Raw genomic sequence first — 24,049 nt, forward strand, 5'->3', positions numbered from 1 at the left:
ATAGTCACCTGGATCTTTGGCCTTCTGGAGTTTATTTTTGTTCTTTTTTGTTTTTGAGTCTATTTTTTATTTTTATATTTTATTTTAAAGGAAATTTTTTTTTCATCTACCTGTTTTTTGGTATTATTATTAGTATCAATTTTTCTTTTTCTTTTCAAGGGAGTAGTTTTTTTTTCTTTTTTTCCTCACCCTTCCCATCTTTTTACTTATTTTTTATATTGGTTTTTTCTGTGACTCTTTTCTCTCTTTTTTATACTTGAGACTTTTTAATTGGATTAAGGTGTTGAAGAATCTGAAGAACTTTATTTATTTATTTTGCCACCCACAATACTTGACAATTGTTCCTTTTTCTTTTTATGGTTTTTTTCTTCTCTTTTGGGGGTTTTTTCTCACTATTTAATCAATTGATTGCACTAAGGTGTACAAGAACCTGAAGAAACTTTTATTTTGCTTTCCCTTTTCCTCCACTATTTTTACTTGGAATTACAATTGGTCATTACATGAGTGGATTAAGATCTAGAAGAACCTGAAGATTTTGAATTGTTTGAAATGAGTAGGAAACTAACAGTGGCTGGTTCCTCAATTCCTACTTCTTCCTCTTCACCTTCTGGAGGACAATGCTCAATACAGACGATGTTACAACAAGAAAAAGAATAGGAAAAGGTGACGCTGCAGATGATTATGCAAGGAATTCAAAACATACAAACAAGAACAGAGAATATTGAAAAGAGAACAGAGAACACTGAACAAAGAACAGGAAAAACTGATGAAAAGGTGGAGAACATTCAACAAATGATGAAGTATGAGAGATTCTGAAAAACTGAAGATGACAAACAAAGAGATAAGAAGATTGGAGATATTGATTTCAGACTAAGCATGGTTGAATGAGGTAAGTGTGGGATGCTCGGATGGGAGATAGACAGATCAGAATTTTATCTCAGGTTCCAAAACATAGAGGAAGAAAAGGGACAAAATCTGGCAGAGATCACAATAGAAATTTTGGCCGAGGCTTTGGAAATAACAAAAGAGAAGATGATGGATGGAATAGATGAGGTTTTTCGAGTTTTCACAAGATATGCAATGAGAAATAGCTTGCCAAGAGAAGTTCATATCAGATTTACAAAGAAAGCTATTAAAACGTAAATACTACAGGTGGCAAGAAAGAAAACACTGAAATACAAAGATAAGGAGATTGTAGTTCTCAAACAAGTACCTAGAAGAGTTAGAGAGAGAAGAGAGTCTCAATTTCTGACTAAAATACTACTCAAAAAAGAGGTGAATTATAGATGGCTGATACCAGAAGGCTTAATGTTTATATGGCAGGAACAAAGACATAGAATTGATTCAATTGAGAAGGCAGAATTATTTTATACAGAATATTTTGGAGAGAAGGAGGAAGAGACAGAAAAGGAAATGTCACTAATCCAATTCCAAGAGGACTGCCAAGCAGCGATTGAAAAAGAAGAAGGTGCTGTAGGCGGAAAGGTGGAAGTTAGAGAACAACAAGAACCAAGATCTACGAGGGCTGCAAAACCTATCTACGAAGTATAATCATGGAAAAGAAAAAACTGATTACAATTACTATAAATGGACTTAATTCAGCTGTTAAAAGAAGGAAAACTTTCCATAAACTAGAGAAATTAAAATTTGATATAATCTGCCTACAAGAAGTACATATTAAAAAGCAGCATGAACAACTATTGATACAGCCCAAGCTAGGGAAAATATTTACTTCTTTGACACAATGCAAGAAAAGAGGAGTGGTTTTATACATCAAAGATGCTATTCCAGCAAAATTGATCCATACGGATGATGATGGAAGACTTTTAATGGTGGAAATAATGGACAATAATATGAAAACACTCCTGATAGCAATCGATGCTCTAAATGAAAATCAAGAAGAATTTTCTAGAAAATTACATATGAAAATAATTGAATTGGACTATGTTAATATCTGTATGATGGGAGACTTCAATGAAATAGTAGATAATAAACTGGACTATACAACACAGAAAATAAAGCAAAGCAGAAACTCTCCCTAGATCCTTTTTTAAAATGATAGATGAAATAAATCTAAAAGATGCATGCAGAGAAAGAAACTTTAAGACCTAACAATATACCTTTTATTCAAACAGACATTCATCATGGTCTAGAATAGATATGATATGGATGTCAACAGAATTGATCACTAATCTTCCAGAAATTGATAGTGAAACAAGTACCTGGGCAGATCATAATCCAATGACAATTAAATGGAAAGGACAAAGAAGATCTAGATGGACGTTAAATAACACTATATTAAAAGAAAAAGATTTTACACAGAGAATGGAGAAAGAACTGGCCTTTTTTTTTCCAAAGAAAATAAAAAAGAAGACACATCAATGCAGAATGTATGGGATACAATGAAGGCATATGCTAGAGGCTTGATAATAGACTATACAAGAAATATCATGAAAAGACAAAGCCTCTAAGACACTAGAGGATGAGTATAAAAGACTTGAAAAAGAGTTACAGAAACTGCCACAGAAAAAGGGCATTAAATTAAAAATGGATACAATTAAACATAAAGTGGGATTCATGGAAAAAGAAGAATTAGCACAGAAAATCAGAGGTGTGAAGCAGAACTATTTTGAAGATGCAAATAAACCATGTAGATGGTTAGAAAGGAAAGAGAATCAAGGAAACTATCACAATTAATAGATGATCAAAGCCAAGCTTGCTATGGAAGTAAAGAGAAGAAAAAAATCATACAAAATTATTATGGGAAATTATACAAACAAGAGAATATTGATGATGAAAGAGATAAACAGTACTTACAGAATGTTAATTTACCCCAGATACCTAAAGAGACTGAAATAATGTTAGAAAGTAATATAACGATGATGGAGTTAACTAAAGCACTTAAGAAGCAAAATAATGGAAAGGCACCAGGTCCAGATGGACTTCCAGTGGAATTTTATAAGACATTACAATAATCGTTGAATCTCCCATTAATAGAAGTTATGAATGAAGTTTTGTTAAAGAAGAGATACCCAAATCATGGTCAGAAGCTTATATTACACTTATTCCAAAAGAGGAGGCTGATCCACTGCAAATTAAGAACTATAGACCCATTTCCCTATTAAACTCAGACTATAAAATTTTCGCTTCAATATTGGCAGAAAGACTAAAAAAATATTTAAATAACTTTATTCACCCTGATCAAAACGGATTTCTGCCAAAGAGACAAATTAAAGATAATATGAGAATAATTTTGGACACATTGGAATATTATGAGGCACATCCTGAAAAACAAATGGCTTTGATATTTTTAGATGCACCGAAGGCCTTTGACAATGTGAATTGGCAATTTATGTTATTACAGTTGCAGCAGATGGGCTTTGGTAAAAAATTCATGCAATAGAAGCTATATATCATAAACAAACAGCAAAGGTAATGATTGAGGGAGAATTGATGGACTCTATTGATATAAGAAAAGGAACAAGACAAGGCTGCCCACTGTCACCTCTGTTGTTTGTGTTAACTTTGGAAGTGCTAAATAGAAACATTAGAGAAGAAAAAGATACAAAAGGGATGAAAATTAAAAAGGAAGAATTTAAAGTGCAAGTATTTGCAGATGATTTGGTTTTCATCTTAGAAGATCCATTAGAAAAAGCATTAAAACTGATAGAAAAGATAGAGGTATATGGAAAGGTAGCTGGTTTGAAAATAAAGATAAAACAAAGATTCTGACAAAGAATATGTTATTAAGGCAAAAGGAAGAATTGGCGGATGTTTTGAAAATTCAGGTCACAAATAAGATCAAGTATTTGGAGATACATTTGACAGCAAGATGTAGCACACTTAAAGAGAATAATTATATTAAGCAACAGATAGCGGTAGATTTGGCAAAATGGGAAAACTTACAATTATCATTAATAGAGAGAATATCAACAATCAAGATGAACATATTACCCAGAATTTTATATCTGTTTCAAACAATTCCAATTAGGTTAGGGAAAGATTACTTTGAAGATTTAAATAAAATTGTGTTGAAATATATATGGCAGGAAAGAAAGCGAGAATAAAACTAAAACTCTTGCAAAAAGCTAGAATAAGAGGAGGATTTGGCCTGCCTAATTGAGAGTTATACTACCAAGCTACAAATTTGATGTGGGTTTAGGAATGGATAACATTAAGAAATACTAGATTGCTAGCATTAGAAGGACATGATTTGTTGTTGGGGTGGCATGCCTTCTTATGGTACAAGGGAACTAAAACACAGGGGTATTTTAGAAGACATCATATACAGGAGGCTTTGTGGTTAAATTGGGAGACGACTAAAAGGCAATGTTATTTGAAAATTCCAGTCTGGCTATCGACTATTGAAGCATTTTCTTATCCTATAACATATAAAAAGGAACAGTTAGATATGGTGAAATATTGAATGAAAAGGGTGAGCTTAAATCTATGCAAAAACTAGAGGAACAAGGTATAAAGATGAATTGGTTTTCATATGTGCAAATAAGCTCTAGATATGACAAAGATTCCAAAACAGAAGGTTTTTATGATAAATTGACTGATTTAGATAAGATTTTGACAGGTACTGATGAAAAGGTGATTAAAAAATTGTATGGATATTTACTAGAAATTAAGCTAGAAGAAGAACAAGTTAAAGAAATAATGATCGGGGGGAAATTTTTGGATATGGGATTGATTTAGAGAAATGGCAAAAATTGTGGTCTCAAAATTATAAAATGACAATGTCAACAACATATAAAGAAAATTTGTATAAGATGTTTTACAGGTGGCACCTACCCTCAACAACAATATCAAGAATGTTCAAGAACAAATATGAAAAATATTGGAAATGTCATCAGATACCTGGCTCATATTACCATATGTGGTGGATGTGTGCAGATGCTAAAAGATATTGGACTAAAATCCACACATGGTTGGAAAAAATGACAAAAAAATACATAGACTTGAAACCAGAGATATTTTTATTGGGAATTTTACCTGAAATATACAGTAAGGAATTGAAATACTTGATTGTAAATGTATTAACAGCAACTAGGATTGTATTTGCTAAAAACTGGAAAAATGAGAAAATACAAATGCAGGAGGAAGTTATTAAGAAAATAATGGAATGTGCTGAAATGAGTAGATTGACATTTGAAATCAGAGAACAAGAAGATAAACAATTTTATAAGATTTGGGATTTATTTTATCAATGGTTAGACAATAAAATATGGTAATAAAATATGTAGAACTTTAGGATATAAAGTATATATAAAGATGTATTATCGTAATATAACTATGGGATAGATTTAAGATGATAATATGAATTGTCATAAAATAAATCAACTTAAATATGGACTATCTTGCAGAACATGAATGAATAGTATAGTCAAATGATTGATAACAATATTAATGCATTTAGAAATATTTGATAGATAATATGAGAACATATACAAGTAATTGTAAGTGATGACTACGAAGTGGATGCACAAAACAATTTGTAGAGCAATCGACACACTGTATGTACGTAAATGGAAGATGGCTTGATGTTTTTATGTTGTGTTTGTGTATGTTTGTCTAAAAAATAATAAAACTTTTGAAAAAAAAGTGATAAGATAGAAGATAGATAAAAATGTCTGTAACCTTAAAGAGAGTGAAGAATTTCATTATAGTTGCGATAAAGGCTATGTCCTTTTTTTTTTCTTGCACTATTTACTTCTTTCTGTTCTCCTTCGTTTACATATAGATTTTACTTTTACATTCAAATAATCTTTAAATATACATATATACATATATGTATGTATGAAAAGAAATATTTTAAACATTGTTTACTGAAAGGTGTTGAAGGAAATAATTTTTAAAAAATTTCTAATGTTAACATATTAAAAAAATTGAACTATTTTTATCATTACATTATTTGAACTTTATTAATTAGCTTGCTACTTACCTGTTGCCATGTTAGCTTCAACCGTTCAAACTGCTCCTTCCCATCTTCTGAGCAATCAGAGCAAGTAAACTTGAAAAAGTTATCACCTTTAAGATAGGTGATGTACTCTTTTGTATGACCTGTAAATAAATAAAAATTGGTCCTTTTTTCTCCACAAAACAATTTAAGTCACATCATTATGAAGTATATTACAAAGTATTTTTCTTCCATTCAATCATGTCTGATTCTTGGCAAGAACCTGCAATTTTCTTGACAAAGTTTTTAAGAAGTGGTTTGCCATTGTCTTGTTTGCGGGCTTGACAGAAAGTGACCAGCTCAAGGTCACTCAGCTGGCATTGTGCTGAAGGCAGGAACAGAATATTCATAGTCTCTCTACCTGATGCCTTAACCACTACCTCAGACTGGCTCTTATCATATATATATTACTTGATTCCAATTGTAATATTCTCTATTTTAGCCCTGGGAAGGAGACAAACCTGAAAATCCTTGCCAAGGAAACTCTAGGGATTTATCCAGGCAGATTCCAAGAGTCTCCATGATTAAATGGAAGAGGAAAAAAATCTTTTTAATATACTCTGTGCCTAAGATGGGACTAGCATTCAGTGTCTCTTGGGTCTAGCCTGATATCTTAACCATTATACCAAAATGATTCTCACAAAGTAATTACTTGAGCGTAAAACATAACAAATAGAGATAGAATGGCCCTCAAACAGAAATCTTGGCATCTGCTACCTTCTTATTAATACAGAAAACATATACTACATGCTACTATGTAATATTTACATGCTATATAAAACATTTCAATTAAAATATTCCATACTAAAAACAGCTGTTTGATGTTACATGTTCAAAACCAAATACTTTTGTTTGCGAGTTCTATACCAAAATCAGAATAATGCTACTTTCTTTCCATTTCAGAAAAAAAACTGTAAGTATTTCAAGTGTCCAAGCATGTGACTCAGCTGTTATTCCTTAACTTGTACTGTTTTCAAACTTGTGACAACTTAAGGTAGAATTAATTGATCATGTTCTTGCTGTTCCTGATTTCAACTTTTTGAGATCATGTATGAAGCATGAAGATAGGAACAATTAACATGTGGTTAGACAAAAGACAATTCTTAATAGTGCTTAACTGTTTCTCAGTTACATGACAGTTAGCCTTTCTGTGAAATTATAGATTTTCTAAAATAATGTAGATGCAGAAATGTACACCAGTGTATGCAACTAAAAATGGATGAGTGAGAGGAATGTGTGCAATCCGTACTTTGTATTTCCAGCAACTAATTTAAAGATAAACATGTGTGGTGGCTTTTTGTGCTCACATGTTATTAATGGTGTAGTTCCCATCTTTTTTAAAAAAGTGGGGGGGGGACAGATCCAGTAAACTATAGACCAATCAGCCTAACATAAATACCTGGGAAGATACTGGAAAAAATAATCACAAAACAGATATGCGAATATCTAGAAACAAAGTTATAACCAGAATGGGTGTCAACCCTGAAGATGGCCTAACTGTGGCCGTTTTTTTCTTGTAGGTTTCTCTTCTGACTGCTTCAGGAGCAAAGCGGCCAGGAAAGGGGGGTGTAAAGATAGCTGGGGTGTTGTAGCCTAAATAAAATTATTTCCTCTGGGAATCAAGGATGTTGCTGTAGGTATTTGAAGGGTGGAGACTGAGGTCACCTAGCAACTGGACTACATGCTGATTGGAGACTGTGGGGGGAAGTGACAAGTTTTACATTTAATTGGGTGAAAAATCAGTGGGAACTTAGAGCCAGTTTTCCACCAAGACTGTGCCAATTTGATATGTCCCAATAAAATATTCTTTGAAGAATTTGCCTGCCTTGGAGTTCTTATTGAATGGGATGTATTACTTGGAACCTTGACATTAAACTGGCTCTCTAAACTCTAAGGCTCCAAACCAAAGTTGCTATCTGGGGTCCTGAGCTCCAGCCGCTTGCCGGTCTACCTGAGCAGCAGAAAAGACTCAGGGAAGATGGAGGAAGAAAATGGAGAAGTGAGAGGTGCCGGAGGAGCCTGTGGGGAATCGAGGAGAACCTGACATTCCCCTCGACACCCTAGCGAGCAGCTGCAGCTGAAGTTGAACGCCAGCTAGGGGCATGGGCAAAGGAGCAGATCCACCTGCCAGTTTCCAAAGAGCTTTAGCAAGCAGAGGACCTGGAATCCAAACTAGTCAAGGCCAGATGTGGAAGAGACTGATCACATCCATGAGGGAAGTGAGAACAATGATCCTGGAGTGGAGATTGACAGGACTCTTGGATTCAAATGAGTTGGGGGAAGGAAAGTACCAAGCTCACAGCCAAGCTCTGGAAGGGCTGCCTGAAAGATTCAAGCAGCGTCAGCCAGCAGCAGCATACCAGTTACATAATAGCTGTCCTGGGCCAGCTGACTTCACATTTCCCGCGAAAGTGGACCGATCTACTCAGGGCGTGGGGCCTCAACCCTTGCATACAGTGCAACCTGGGATGCAACCGAGTGTTCCCAGGCGGGAGCAGTCAACTCCTCCAGTGGCCCAACCTACCAGCCCCCTGCAGCTGCTATTGGCTTGGTCGAGCTCCACTTCTTACCAGAGTCCACTTGGGTGCAGGAGACTGGCCGGCCCAGTAAGTCAGCACCGCCACTAGCTGGGAAAGTGCCTCCTGGCTAGTCATACCAGCCTAGACAAGGCTGGGACCAGGTCCAGGTGCAGTGAATTCCAGCCTCACTGGTTGTGCCACAGCCACAGCCACTGGCAGCGCCACGACCACCACTACCGCAGCCTCGAGGAGAAATTCCACTGCGCTTTTGAGTGGGGTTCGATGGAAGCCCAGACAAGTTGGCCTTCTTTCTAAACCAAGCGTGGGCTTACATCGACCACTTTGGGGACAGCTACCAAGATTACCAAGAAATTGTTTCCACCCTCACTGACAACCTGGAGGGGGAAGCGTTGAAATAGGTGACCCAAGTTTACGACAAAGGGGTTCCTGAGCTAGAAAATGTCAATGATTTCCTACAGGAATTAAGGAGCTGATTTGAGGATGTATCCCAGAGTCAAGAGGCAGAGAGACAAATCAAGAAAATCAGATAGAGGTCGCCCAGCCAAAGAATACATCCAGGAATTCCAAAGAATCGCTGGGAAGCTGCTACAAATCTGCCTTTGCCAGGGAGTCCCAGATCACATCCATTGCTGGTATAGTACTGGATGGCTGTAGCAATGGACTTAGAACTATGGCGACATCAGAAGGAGACCCCAGAGAGGAAACCCAAGAGATAACTGAGATGGCGAACTAGCCCATGCCCAGCAGAGGAGCCACTTGGAGGGGCCTCCATGGTGCCCATAAAATGCTTCTGGTGTAGAAAACAAGGCCACCAAGCATCCGAGTGCTTTGGCCCAGCTCCTGTACCACAAGCAAGAGGCCAAAGCTCTTCTGTAAAACCAAAGAGACTACAACAGAAACCCATGGAAAAGGGGAAATTCACCCAGCAAGACGTTGATTTCTCTTCCCCCCAAAAGGGGAAGAGAAAACTCCGACCCCTGAGGTCCCACCATTGACGAGCAGTGACAGTAGTGATGATAGTGAGGACAACCTGATGGTAAGTAAAGCCATCCATCCTTTTACGATTAAGTAAAAAATAGTGGTGCCAGAGACAGGAGACCATGGGGAAGTAGAAGCCATCATACACATGGGCTGTACCCGCTACCTCATCAGCCCTTCCACAGTCACTAAGCTGGGCATAAAGACAAAACCCCTAGCAAACCCCATCTAATTTGAGCAGGTCGATGGGTCAATAATAGAGGGGAGGTCAGCTACGCATGTCACCTAATCTGTCAAACTATAGATGGGGCACCACTGGGAGCTAATCCAGTTTGTGGTGATTCCAAAAATGACTGAGTCCATCATACTGGAACTGGCTTGGCTAGACAAATGGAACCCAACAATCACCTGGAAAGGAGGTTACCAAAAACTGAAATTGGAGCTGGTTCCAGACCCACTCACAACCTCAACAGAGAGGGAAGTATGCCAGTGGCTGAGTAACAGTAACAGAGAAGAGAAGGCTGCCATAATGGCACAGCCACTCCCAGGGACTGCTCAGATACCAAGAGAATACCTTAGCAGAGGTGTTCAGCAAAGAGGAATGCAGGAGGGCGGAGTTGGCGTCACGACGATACGGCACGTGATCTCGGAGGTCTGAGTTCGCAGCCGATATCTTTGCCCCTGGACGGTCCAAACGGATCTAAACCATCCTGAAGAGACGGCAAAAGTGAACAGCACATCCTGTTGATCCCAGGGATACCGCAAAGTCCCTGGTAGATCCAGAAGCTCTTCTTGCAGCGGCAAAGAGGCAGCCATTAAAGCTGCTGAAGTTGGGACAGCTCCGAAACGGAAGAGAGCAGAAAGAGAGAGTGTGCCGGTTTGGTGAGAACTTTTTTATTCTAAGACTTGAAAGGACACCCAAAGGAAAAAAAAGAATCTGTAAAAGTTTTGACAGAAATGATTAAGCGGCGATTTTAAACGGAAATGTCAAAGTAAGGTTTTGTGTTTTTTTTTCTCATTGCTGGATTTCAAATACACGATTTTAACTGGACTGGTTCTTTTCTTATTTATACCTGTCTTTTCTTCTCCTTTTTGATTTTGTAATATTTTAGGCTGAGGCTCCCTTTAGTTACTTAGTTATTTCCCTTTTTAAAATATTCTTTTCCCTTTTTTTTGGTAATTTTTACTACGTTTTGCTTGGGAAAGGAGGGGGAAAGTGAGAGCAAAGAAACTTTGTAACACTGCCAACTAGAGGCTTGAAAATGCTTTATTTCCTGTGATCAGATGAAGCTGAGAAAGAAAGAACTGAGACTCCTTTTCAAGGACATTGCTATGTGATAAGATAGAGGGAAGGGCACGGGAGAGTGTTATTGAGGGTGCTCTTCTGGATTTCTATCAACAGCTGCAGCCTGGTGTTGAAGCTCACAAAAAGAAAAGGTGATAAGTCTTTGGAGAAGAGAGTTATAATAAGAGCCTTGGATAACTAAACAAAGTGCAGTGTGCCCTTTTTATTTCTTTTAAGCTGTGCTACCCCTCCTTACCAGTTTTACTGTATTTTTTTTTTTTAATATTTATTCTTGTAATAACTACTTGGGTTTTTGGCCTGGTTGGAGTTTGTTTTTGTCCTTTTTTTTGGAAGTCCAATTTTCACGTTTGCTTTTTATTTTAAAGGGAAAGCCTTAAAAGCCTTTTCTCCTTTTTTTTTTCCTGGCATTTTTTGTTTTTTTCACCCACCTTTTTGGTTCATTTTTATGCACTTTTTTTATTTGAGACCTTTCAATTGGATTAAGGTGTTGAAGAACCTGAAAAAAATTTCTCCTTTTGTTCTTTTTAAGTCTTTTTTTTATTTAACTACTGATTGGATTAAGGTTTACAAGAACCTGAAGAAACTTTGTCTCCCCTTTTTTAATTACTATTGGGCTTTTTTCTCTCTACCATTTTATTTTTCACCTTGGATTATAATTGGCTACTTCACAATTGGATTAAGGTTTAGAAGAACCTGAAAATTTTGAATTGTTTAAAAAGAATAGGAAATTTACAGCTCCTGGTTCCTCAACTTCTACTTCTGCCTCCCCACCATCTGGAGGACAACGTTCAATGCAGACAATGTTAAAGCAAGAAAAAGAACAAGAAAAAGTGACTCTGCAGATGATTATGTAAGGAATCCAAGATATTAAAGCAAGATCAGAGACTATTGAAAAGAGAATAGAAAACATCGAACAAAGAACAGAGAATATTGAACAAAGAACAGAGAACATTGAACAAAGAACAGGGAAAACCGATGAAAAAGTGGAGAACATTCAACAAATGATGTCGAAGTATGACGAGAGATTCCAAAAAATTGAAGAAGATAAACAAAGAGACAAGAAGATTTGAGACACTGATAACAGATTAACTTGTGGTTGAACAAGATAAAAGTGGTATGTTGAGATGGGAGATGGACAGATCAGAATTTTATCTTAGATTTCAAAACATAGAGGAAGAAAAAGGACAAAATCTAGCTGAGATAATGATAGAAATATTGGCTGAAGCTTTGGAAATAACTGAAGAGAACATGATGGATGGAATAGATGAGGTATATCGAGTTTTTACAAGATATGCGATGAGAAATAGCCTACCAAGAGAAGTTCATATTACATTTACAAAGAAAGCAATTAAAACGCAAATATTGCAAATGGCAAGAGAGAAAACATTGAAATACAAAGGCAAGGAGATTGTGGTCTTAAAACAAATACCCAGAAAAGTGAGAGAGATGAGAAGAGAATATTGATTCCTAACTAAAATGCTACTGAAAAAAGAGGTGAATTATAGATGGCTGATCCCAGAAGGGTTAATGTTCACATGGCAAGAACAGAGACATAGAATTGACACAATTGAGAAAGCGGAATTATTTTATACAGAATTTTTTGGAAGGAAAGAGGAAGAGGCAGAAAAAGAGATCTCACTAATTGAATACTAAGAGGACCAAATGGAGACTGAAAAAGAAGAAGGCGCAGTAGGTGGAAAGGTGGAAACCAAAGAACAATGTGAACCAAGATCTACGAGAGGTGCTAAACCCAACTATAAAATATAACCATGGAAGAGAAAAAATTGATCACAATTAATATAAATGGACTTAATTCAGCCGTTAAAAGAAGGAAAACTTTTCATAAATTAGAGAAATTAAAATTTGATATAATTTGTCTACAAGAAGTACATATTAAAAAACAATATGAACAATTGTTGGTACAGCCCAAAATTAGGGAAAATATTTACTTCCTTGACCGAATGTAAGAAAAGAGGAGTGGTTTTATATATTAAAGAGATCACCCCAGCAAAATTGATCTATACTGATGAAGAGTATTAATGGTGGAAATAATGGACAATAATATAAAAACACTCCTGATTGCAATTTATGCTCCAAATGACAAACAATAAGAATTTTACAAAAAATTACATATGAAAATAATTGAACTGGATTATGCCAATATAGTTATGATGGGAGATTTTAATGGAATTGTAGACAATAAGTTGGACTATACAGCAGCAACAACAACAAAGCAAAACAGAAAGACTCTCCCCAAATCCTTTTTTAAAATGGTTGATGAATTACATTTAAAAGATACATGGAGAGAAAGAAATGTTAAAGCCAAACAATATACTTTCTATTCAAATAGACATTTATCATGGTCCAGAATAGATATGATATGGATGTCAACAGAATTAATATCTAATATTCAAGAAATAAATATTGAAACAAGTACTTGGGCAGACCACAATCCAATGACAATTAAATGGAAAGGACAAAAAAGAAGATCGTGATGGACGTTAAATAATAGTATTTTAAAGGAAAAAGACTTTACACAGTGGATTGAGAAAGAATTGGCCTTTTTCTCTGGAGAAAATAAAAAAGAAGATACATCAATTCAGAATGTATGGGATACAATGAAGGCATATGCTAGAGGCTTAATAATAGATTATACAAGGAAAAGGAATACTAGGAAAAGGCAAGCCACTAAGGTTCTAGAGGATGAGCATAAAAGACTTGAAAAAGAGCTACAGAAAACGCCACAGAAAAAGGACATTAAGCTAAAAATGGATATAATTAAACACAAAATGGGTAAAATAGAGAAAGAAGAATTAGCACAGAAAATTAGAGGTGGTAAACAGAACTACTTTGAAGATGCAAACAAACCAGGTAGATGGTTAGCATATAAATGGAGAAAAGAGAAAGAATCAAGGAAAATATTGCAGTTAATAGATGATCAAGGCCAAGTTTGCCATGGCAGCAAAGAGAAGAAGGAAATCATTCGAGATTTTTATTGGAAATTATATAAGCAAGAGAATATTGACGAGGAAAGAGTTAAGCAGTATTTACAGAATGCTAATTTACCTAAGATACCTAAAGAGACTGAAAAAATGTTAGAAAGCAATATAACTATGATGGAGTTAACTGAAGCACTTAAGAAGCAAAATAATGGAAAGGCACCAGGCCCAGATGGACTCCCGGCAGAATTTAATAAAACATTACAAGAATCGTTGAACCTTCCATTGCTAGAAGTTACGAATGAAGTTATGTGAAAGAAGAAGATACCCAAATCATGGTCAGAAGCCTATATTACACTTATTCCAAAAGAGGAGGCTGATCCATTGCAAATTAAGAACTATAGATCTATTTCTCTGCTAAATGCAGATTATAAAATTTTTGCTTCAATATTGGCAGAAAGACTTAAAAAATATTTAAATAACTTTATTCATTCTGACCAAAATGGATTTATGCCAAAGAGACAAATTAAAGATAATATGAGACTAATTTTGGATACCTTGGAATACTATGAGGCACATCCTGAAAAACAAATGGCTTTGATATTTCTAGATGCACAAAAGGCATTTGATAATGTGAATTGGCGATTCATGTTATTATTGTTGGAACAGATGGGTTTTGCCAGAAAATTTATTCAAGCAATAGAAGCCATATACTACAAGCAAACGGCAAAGGTAATGATAGAGGGAGAATTGACAGACTCTATTAACGTAAGAAAAGGAACAAGACAAGGGTGCCCACTATCACCTTTGCTATTTGTGTTAACTTTGGAAGTGTTATACAGAAATATTAGAGATGAAAAGAGTATAAAAGGAATGAAAATTAAAAAAAAAGAATTTAAATTGCAAGCCTTTGAGAATGATTTGGTTTTTATCTTAGAAGACCCTTTAGAAACAGCACCAAAATTGAGGGTTTCGGTTTGCAGCGCTTTGGGGCAGGCAGGAATCCGCAATGGTGTGCGGTTTCTGCCTGCGCTCGCCGCTGGAGTACCCCGAGCCACCCGGCTTCGGGGCTAAGCCACCCCGTAGAAGGTGGTGAAGACAGGGGAAATCTGGCAGAGTCGAGAGGAATCGCACCTCTCTTCCCCAGCCGGCTAAGCTCCCTTTTCCGAAGGCGGTAGAGCGGCGGTCAGAAATGGCCGCCTCAAAGAAGCACTCAGCCAGAAAAGAAAGTGCAGGAGGAAGTTAAGAAGTGAAAGTTTTTGGCTGACCGGGAGAAAAAGTAACAACTAAGATACTCTGGAATTTAAAATTTGCAAAAGATACATAGCTCCCAAAGACTTGCAAGCGGTGAATGAAAGTTAAAAGGGAAAGTTCTTTTTTTTTCACTCTCCTTCTTAATGTTGACAGTGAACAGAAATGAACAAGAAATCAGAAAAACACGCTTTGGCATCAATAGATAACTGGATAATTAAAGGTCAAGGGGATAATAAGGATTTCTGAACATTTAAAAAAAAATTTTTTTGCTGTAAGTGGGAAGGGAGAAGAAAAGAATAGGAGCAGGATTTGGAAGGCAGGAGGAGATTGCCTAGAACTTAAAAGAATCACTAAATACTAACAAGACTTCTAAAAGATGCAGCTTAACTGGAATTTTGTAACTAAACAGTAACCCCAGGAAGAGAAAGTGAAGAAAGAAGAAAGTGTTAAAAGAAACAGCTTATTTGGACTGTTTGGTGACTTTGGGACTTTTGGAAATTATATTTGAAGGACTAAAAACATTTGGGTGGTTGTTTGGAAAAAAGTTTTTTTTTTCTACAACGGCATCACTTGTGTATGAACTGAAAATTGAATTAAAAAAATATAAAGAAGAGGAACAAAAAGGGAAGGGCTCTCTTGGCTCTCTTTTTCAATTCTTAGAAATGACGATTTCTACCTATGAGAAACTGACTGCGCAGCAAGATGATGGGACAAAGAAGAAGCCATTTTTGATCAACAAGTAACTTTACTTGGGAAAGAAAGGGGAAAGGAGGAAAAGAAAATGGAGACTTTAAGATCTAAAAAAACAACCCAAAACGGGAAAAATAAGGTATATATGAATATAATGTTGAAAACAACAGAAAGGGGGAATACAGAAGAGGGAAATGGAGGTGGAGAGACAAGGGGGTAAAAAGGGCAGGGAGAAGAAGCAAGGGAGGGAGGAAGGGATGAGAAGTTTCAATGGTGTGGAGCAAGATGTAAAGAAACAGGATTTATTTAGAGATAATGGGTAAAAACTTAATTGAAAAAGGGATTCTGCAAAGGTACATAAGATTGTATTGTTATATTTGTATTAGAAATAATGTTAGAAAATTGGAAACAACGTGATTAAAAAGTGGGATAAAATATTCAGTGTAATTTAGTGAAATGTTTGTGAACAAAAGGAAGGCAATGAAATAAATGAGATAATTGAATTAGGAAGGAATGGGAACATTTTAATGACACAATGTTTTAAAATATAAGTGAAGTGGGGGGGAAATAACTATGGAAAGTTTGTAAGTGTTCCCATAAAAGTATGATATTTAACTGAAAAGTAATGTGTAAAATGTTCAAGATTTAAATGAATATTAATATTAATGACAGATTTGAATTGGTATGGATTTTTGTTTTAATTATATTACATATTTATAATCTTTTCTTTTTAAAAAAATATAGTGTGTAACTTTAGAATGTACCAAGCAGAATCCAAATGGAAGTTATGTACTATACTAAGTGTTATAAATTTAGGGGAAAGAGATAAAGGAGTCATACTCCAATCAGTGTACAGGAGAAATTTTGTTTAAAGGCGAAAGATAATAGATAGCTGGAAACAGGACAGACAAAGAATAACAAGCATAATGATCTGAACTGAGATGAGATCAATCAAATAAAATTAAGAAAGTTAAAAGAGGGGAGAAGCTATATAGAAAATGTAAAATAGCAATAAGACATGGAATGGTATATAAAATGAGCATGAATTTGAATTTGTGTCTGTACGAAGAGATGTAACCCGGGATCAAGCTGCTTTCAGAAAAGATGTTTTATGTTTTATGTTTTATGTTTTGTTTGTGTATTGTTTTTGAAAATCAATAAAATTTGTTTTTTTTTAAAAAAGAAACAGCACCAAAATTATTGGAAAAGATAGAGGCATGGGGCAAGGTGGCTGGTTTGAAAATAAACAAAGACAAAGATTTTGACAAAGAATATGTTATCAAGACAAAAGGAAGAATTGGCAGATCTACTGAAAATTCAAGTCACAAATAAGATCAAGTATTTGGGGATACATCTGACAGCAAGATGTAGTACATTAAAAGAGAATTAACTATATTAAACTTAAACAGCAGATAGCGCTAGACTTGACAAAATGGGAAAATTTACAACTGTCACTAATAGGGAGAATCTCAACAATCAAGATGAATAGATTACCTAGAATTTTATATTTGTTCCAAACAATTCCAATTAGGCTTGCAAAAGACTATTTTGAAGATTTAAATAAAATTGTGTTGAAATATATATGGCAGGAAAGAAAGTGAGAATAAAACTAAAACTCTTGCAAGAAGCTAGAATAAGAGGAGGATTTGGCCTACCTAATTGAGAGTTACACTACCAAGCTACAAATTTGATGTGGGTTAAGGAATGGATAACATTAAGAAATACTAGATTGCTAGCATTAGAAGGACATGATTTGTTGTTGGGGTGGCATGCCTTCTTATGGTACAAGGGAACTAAAACACAGGGGTATTTTAGGAGACATCATATACAGGAGGCTTTGTGGTTAAATTGGGAGAAGACTAAAAGGCAATGTTATTTGAAAATTCCAGTCTGGCTATCGACTATTGAAGCATTTTCTTATCCTATAACATATAAAAAGGAACAAACAGTTAGATATGGTAAAATATTGAATGAAAAGGGTGAACTTAAATCTATGCAAAAACTAGAGGAACAAGGTATAAAGATGAATTGGTTTTCATATGCACAAATACATTCAAGGTATGATAAAGATTTTAAAACAGAAGGTTTTTATGATAAATTGACTGATCTAGATAAGATTTTGACAGATACTAATGAAAAGGTGATTAAAAAACTGTATGGATATTTATTAGAAACTAAACTCGAAGAAGAACAAGTTAAAGAAACTATGATTGTTTGAGGGAAGAACTTTGGATATGGGATTGATTTAGAAAAATGGCAAAAATTGTGGTCTCAAAATTATAAAATGACAATGTCAACAGCATATAAAGAAAATTTGTATAAGATGTTTTACAGGTGGCATTTTCCCCCAACAAGAATAGCAAGAATGCTCAAAAATAAATCCGAAAAATGGTGGAAATGTCATCAGACACCTGGCTCATATTACCATATGTGGTGGACTTGTGCGGACGCTAGAAAATACTGGACCAAAATCCACATGTAGTTGGAAAAAATGACAAAAAAACATATAGATTTGAAACCAGAGATATTTTTATTGGGAATTTTACCTGATACATATAGCAAAGATTTGAAATACCTGATTGTAAATGTATTGGCTAAGATTGTATTTGCTAAAAATTGGAAAAATGAGAAAATACCATCGCAGGAGAAAATCATTAAGAAAATATTGGAATGTGCTGAAATGAGTAGATTGACATTTGAAATTAGAGAACAAGAGGATACAATTTTATAAAATTTGGGACCTTTTCTGTCAATGGTTAGATAATAAAATACAATAATGAAATATGGAGATTTTTAGAAAATAATAAATATATAAAGATGTACCTCTTTTTTATTATATCTACAAAATGTTTTTAGGATAGATTTGGGAGGATTATATGAATTGTTACAAAATAAACTAAGTAAATTATGGTTATCTCGTAAAATATGAATGAATAAAACTATAATCAAATGATTAATAATGATACTAGGGTATTCAATTTTTGATTGATAATATGAGCTATTATGCAATGTAACTGTAACTGAAGACTATGAAAAGGATGCACAAAAAAATTTGTAAACCAACTGGCACGCTGTTTGTATACCTACGGAAGAAAGTTTGATGTTTTTATGTTTTGTTTGTTTATGTTTGTTTTTAAAAACCAATAAAATTTACACACAAAAAAGAGGAATGCAATACTCTTGCCATCACCCCCCATCGACCCACAAGCTGGGCAACAGAGTTTGTGCCAGGGGCTAAGCTACCAAAACTAAAAATGTGTTCTATAACTCTAAGGAGATGAAAGAACTATGGCACTATATCGACGCCAACCTAGCCCGGGGTTTCACACAACCAGCAAAATCTAGGGTGGCCCCCTTGTCTTGAGAAGAAAGATGAGTCAAAGATGCTCTGTATGATTTTAGAGGAATAAATGCAGTATGCGTGGAAAACACCTACCCACTGCCACTAATAAAGGACATGCAGTCCCACCTGACCAAGGGGAAGATGTTCACCAAGTTAGACCTGCGGGAAGCTTACTACCGGGTACGAATTAGAAGACAAGTGGAAAACTGCCTTTAACTCCCCGCTAGGCAGCTTCCAATTCAAAGTAATGTTGTTTGGGTTACAAGAGGCCCCAGGGCCTTGCTGTCTTGATGCAATTAATCAATGATCACCAATATAAAGGAATCCTTGTCTATTTGGACGACATTCTTATATTCAGTGAAACAATGGAGGAAATGTGAAGCTAGTGAGCAAAGTCCTGAAAAAACTGCTCATGGCAAAACTATGCTGGCTGTCAAAAGACTGCTCTGGACTGCTGAGTGTCAAACAAGGGGGTAGAAATGGACTGGGCAAAAGTCAAAGCAATACTAGACTAGGCGGGAACTTAGAGCCAGTTTTCCACCAAGACTGTGCCAATTTGATATGTCCCAATAAAATATTATTTGAGGAATTTGCCTGCCTCAGAGTTCTTATTGAATGGAACTACTTGGAACCTTGACATTGCATTTGTTAAAAACAGATCATGCCAAACCAATCTTATTTCATTCTTTGACAAAGTGACTAAATGAGTACACCTAATGCTAATATTTTTTTTTGGAGCCCTGAAAAAAATGGCTAGGCCGTCTTTTCAGGGATGACTTAATTCCCCCCTTGCATCTTCGCGTAGAGTGCCCCGCAGGCAGCCATGCCTCACCACCAGCCGCTCCTAACTGGCGATCATGGCAGAGCGTGGAGAGCTCCTTACTCCTGCCAAGCACCTTTGCTGCAGACCCGAGACCTTCAGCACCCGCTGCTACTGCTTCCTCCGCCGCCATTGCTTTCCCTTCTACCCATGCTGCAGCTGCGTTTGGAGCTGACACTTCCACGTTTGGAGCTGCCGCTGTGTTTGGAGCACCACCATTTGGAGCACATTGGGAGTGGGGATGGCAGCAGTGTTCCAAACGTGGCAGCAGCTCCAAATGTGGAAGTGGCAGCTCCAAACGCGGTGGTTGTGCTCCAAACGCAGAAGCAGCAGCTCCAAACGCGGCAGTGGCACGGGTAGAAAGGGAAGCAACGGCAGCAGGGGAAGCAGCAGTGGCGGTACCAAAGGTCTCAGGTCTGCAGCATAGATGCTTGGCAGGAGTAGGGAGGTCTCAGGGCTCCACTATGATTGCCCATTAGGAGAGGCTAGTGATGAGGCATGGCTGCCCGTGGGGCGCTCCTAACAGCAAGTTCCCCCCTTCCCCCCATTTCACGTTTTAAAATAGGCCTAAATTTGGGGGAGGGGCTTAATTTCATTTTATGCCTAGAATACATGCTGGGTCTTCCTATTGGGGGGGCGTATTGTTGGAGAAACATGGTACTTAGCATGCTAATATATATAATATACTTCAGCTGACTTGTTATAGCAAGTCATTCAACAAAGTAGACCACAACCTACTTCTTGATAAATTAGAAAAATGTGGTAGAGACAGCATCACCACCAGATGGATCTGTAACTGGCTGACAAACTGTACTCAAAGAGTTGTCCTTAATGGTAGTACATCTACATGGAGGGAAGTAAGCAGTGAGGCACCACAGAATTAGGCCCAGTACTCTTCAGTATCTTTATAAAAGACTTAGATGAGGGAATAGAAGAGGAACTCATCAAATTTGGCAAATGATACTAAGCTGGCAGGAATACCCAACATCCCAGAAAACAAGCTCAGGATCCAAAAGATCTTGACAGACTTGAATAATGGACCCTATCAAACAACATGAAATTAAATGTGGAGAAAAGGAAGGTTTTATACCTAGACAGGAAAAACCAAAGGTATAAGTACAGATTAGGAGAAACATGGCTCAGAAACAGTAACTGTGAAGGGATCTTGGGAGTCCTAGTGGACATTCACTTAAACATGAGCCAGCAATGTGCGGCAGCAGCCAAAAAAGCTAATACAGTCCTTGGTTGTATAAACAGAGACATAGAATCAAAATCATGTGGAGTATTAGTATCACTTTATAAATCCTTCGTAAGACACCTGAAATGCTACATCCAATTTTGGTCACATTACAAAAAAGATGTTGGAAAAAGTGCAAAGAAGACCAATTAAAGTCCTGGAGACTAAAACATATGAAGAACAGTTGCAGGAATTGGATAGGGATAGTCTAGAGAAAAGAAAGATTAGGGGTAACATGATAGTAGTATTCCAGTATTTTGAGGGGCTGCCACAAGGAAGAGGGGGTCAACATTTTCCAAAGCACAAGAAGGCAAGACTAGAAACAATGGATGGAAACTAATGAAGGAGAAACTTCCTAACAGTGAGAACAATTAACTAGTGGAACAGCTTGCTTTTAGAAGTTGTAGATGCTTCATCATTGGACATTTTTAAGAAAAGACTGGACAGCCACCTGTCTGAAATGGTATAGGTAGTGTTGGTGAAACTTTTCGGCACCAAGTGCCAAAACGGGAGCACAAACACATGCGTGCAGGGAAGCACTATGAAACCAGAAGAGCAGTTCCCCAGCACGCATGGTGTGTGCCAAGAAGCTAAGCTTCTGGTGCGCCACATGGTCTTCCGGTTTCCGGCAGTCCAGCATGTGCAAAGACCAGCTGGCCAGCACACATGTGTGCACTGGAAACTGGAAGCTCAGCTTCCCAGCGTGCACATGCACACCAGGGAGCAGCTCTTCTGGTTTTCTGGACTTCTGCATGCACAAACACCAGCTGCGCATGCTGGAACCCAGAAGAACAATGGACGACGGCTGGCATGCCCAGAGAGGTGGCTGTGCATGCGTGCCATAGGTTCGCCATCATGGGTATAGGGTCTCCTGCTTGAGCAGGGGGTTGGACTAGAAGATCTCCAAAGCCCCTTCCAACTCTATTCTGATTGAAATTGAAATGCTGTAATAAATACCTAGTACAAAATATGGTTTTCCTGGACCATAATAGAGGACTATAAATGTTGTTCTATTCTATCAATATTAAGTTTCAGGGTGCATTTAAAAATACAAAGGCTTTATGTTAGCCATTTTTTCTTCTAGATGGGATGTATGCATTTTGTGCATACCTTGTTTTGTTCTAGTGTCAATGCTATTTATACAGTTAAAACAGCAGCAAACTTTTTTCTAGTCACCACTTAGATGTAAGAATAACACTAGCAAAAACAGTATACATGCTTTTTACTGGGTTTCTGCATAGAAAGCATATTTGATCTTGCTTGATAATGCATATCAAAATGATTAAATTGGAAAAAGGGAAAAGTTGTCTGTTTTCCAGCTTTACTTACCTTGAGTCTTGGAGAAGTACTAATTATTAGTTAAGGTATTGTACCAGATTCAAGTTTTCCTCAGCTTTGGAAACTCATCTGGGTAACTTTGGGCATAAGGTTGTGGTGATAAGAATAAATGAAGGGAAATGCAAGCCAACTTAAAATACCTGAAGAAACACCTGCTTGCCTCTTGGGTAAGTTTGGGCATAGGGTTATTTTGATAATAATAAATGAAGGAAAATGCAAGCAACTTAAAACACCTGCTTGCCATCAATCACACATAAAAATTAACAAATAAACATTAAAGGCATCTGTTCTTTTTGAAGGCCCTGACTTCATGGAATATTTTTAATACAGGAATGGAACTGGTTTGTGATTGCTGCCTTTCTGGATCTTTCTGAACATCTAAACAATGTAGTCCTTGAATTTCTCAATGGCTTCTCATAGCAAGAACAAATGCAGGTGTTTTCTCTACTATGCAACAAAGAAATGTTGATTAAAATAAGTTCAAATAGCTAATATATGTTTAGGGCTTTTTAAAACAGTGATTGGTCTCATTCGAGACAATGATGAATCTGCATACAGACAGGAGGTTGCCTCATGGTGTAACCGGAACAATCTGGAACTGAACCCATTCAAAACCGTAGAATTGGTGGTAGACTTTAGAAGAAACCCTCCCATACTACCATCTCTTACAATACTAGACAACACAGTATCAACAGTAAAGACCTTCAAATTTCTAGGTTCTACTATATCACATGACCTAAAATGGATACCTAACATCAAAAACATCATCAAAAAAGCACAACAAAGAATGTTCTTTCTGCACCAACTCAGAAAGCTCAAACTGCCCAAGGAGCTGCTGATACAGTTCTACAGAAGAATTATTGAGTCTATCATCTGCACCTCTATAACTGTCTGGTTTGGTTCTGCAACCCAACAGGACAAACACAGACTTCAGAGGATAATTAGGACTGCAGAAAAAACAATTACTACCCACCTGCCTTCAATTGAGGACCTGTATACTGCACAAGTCAAAAAGAGGGCTGTGAAAATATTTACAGACCCCTCACATCCCGGGCATAAACTGTTTCAACTTCTTCCCTCAAAATGACGCTATAGAGCAGTGGCCCCCAACCTTTTTTGTGCCACGGCCCAGTACCGGCATCAGCACGCATGGCAAGGCAAGGCGAGCCGAACGAACGGCCAGCCAGCTGTCCCCTGCTTCTCCCTGCCACCTTCAACTCCTCCTTTGTACCTTTGTCGATGGGCTTCACTTCGGGACGGCTTCGGGACGGTCGCTCAGCTTGCCTTGCCTTGGGTGCTGAAAGAATCCTCGTACCTTAGTTTCGTTCGAAGCCCCCCCCTCAATGAAACTAAGGCGCGAGGATTCTTTCAGCACCCAAACGCCGCTTTCCAACTGGAAAAGCTCACCTGGAAGCACTTTCTCGTCAAACAAGATGGTGGCGCCCAGCAAACCGGCGGCCCGGTAGGAAATGTTCCACGGCCCGGTACCGGTCCACGGCCCGGTGGTTGGGGACCCTGCTATAGAGCACTGCACACCAGAACAACTAGACACAAGAACAGTTTTTTCCCGAAAGCCATCACTCTGCTAAACAAATAACTCCCTCGATACTGTTCAACTATTTACAAAGTGTACACTACTATT

General features: G+C 37.1%; 1 protein-coding gene across 4 annotated transcripts in view; it reads right to left on the reverse strand.

The window, feature by feature from the left end:
• The window catches only part of KAT14 (lysine acetyltransferase 14), a 148,456-nt gene that overhangs the window by 119,609 nt on the left and 4,798 nt on the right, over window positions 1-24,049 (reverse strand). For all 4 annotated transcript variants that reach the window (XM_026718747.2, XM_087930551.1, XM_087930553.1 and 1 more), the window contains one exon: window positions 5,948-6,066. In XM_026718747.2, the coding sequence (XP_026574532.1) occupies window positions 5,948-6,066 (119 nt within the window). The remainder of the gene's footprint in view (window positions 1-5,947; window positions 6,067-24,049) is intronic.

Source organism: Pseudonaja textilis, chromosome 3 (assembly GCF_049901715.1).
Source record: "Pseudonaja textilis isolate UNSWEBS1 chromosome 3, rPseTex1.2, whole genome shotgun sequence".
In the NCBI taxonomy this organism is placed as follows: Eukaryota; Metazoa; Chordata; class Lepidosauria; order Squamata; family Elapidae; genus Pseudonaja; species Pseudonaja textilis.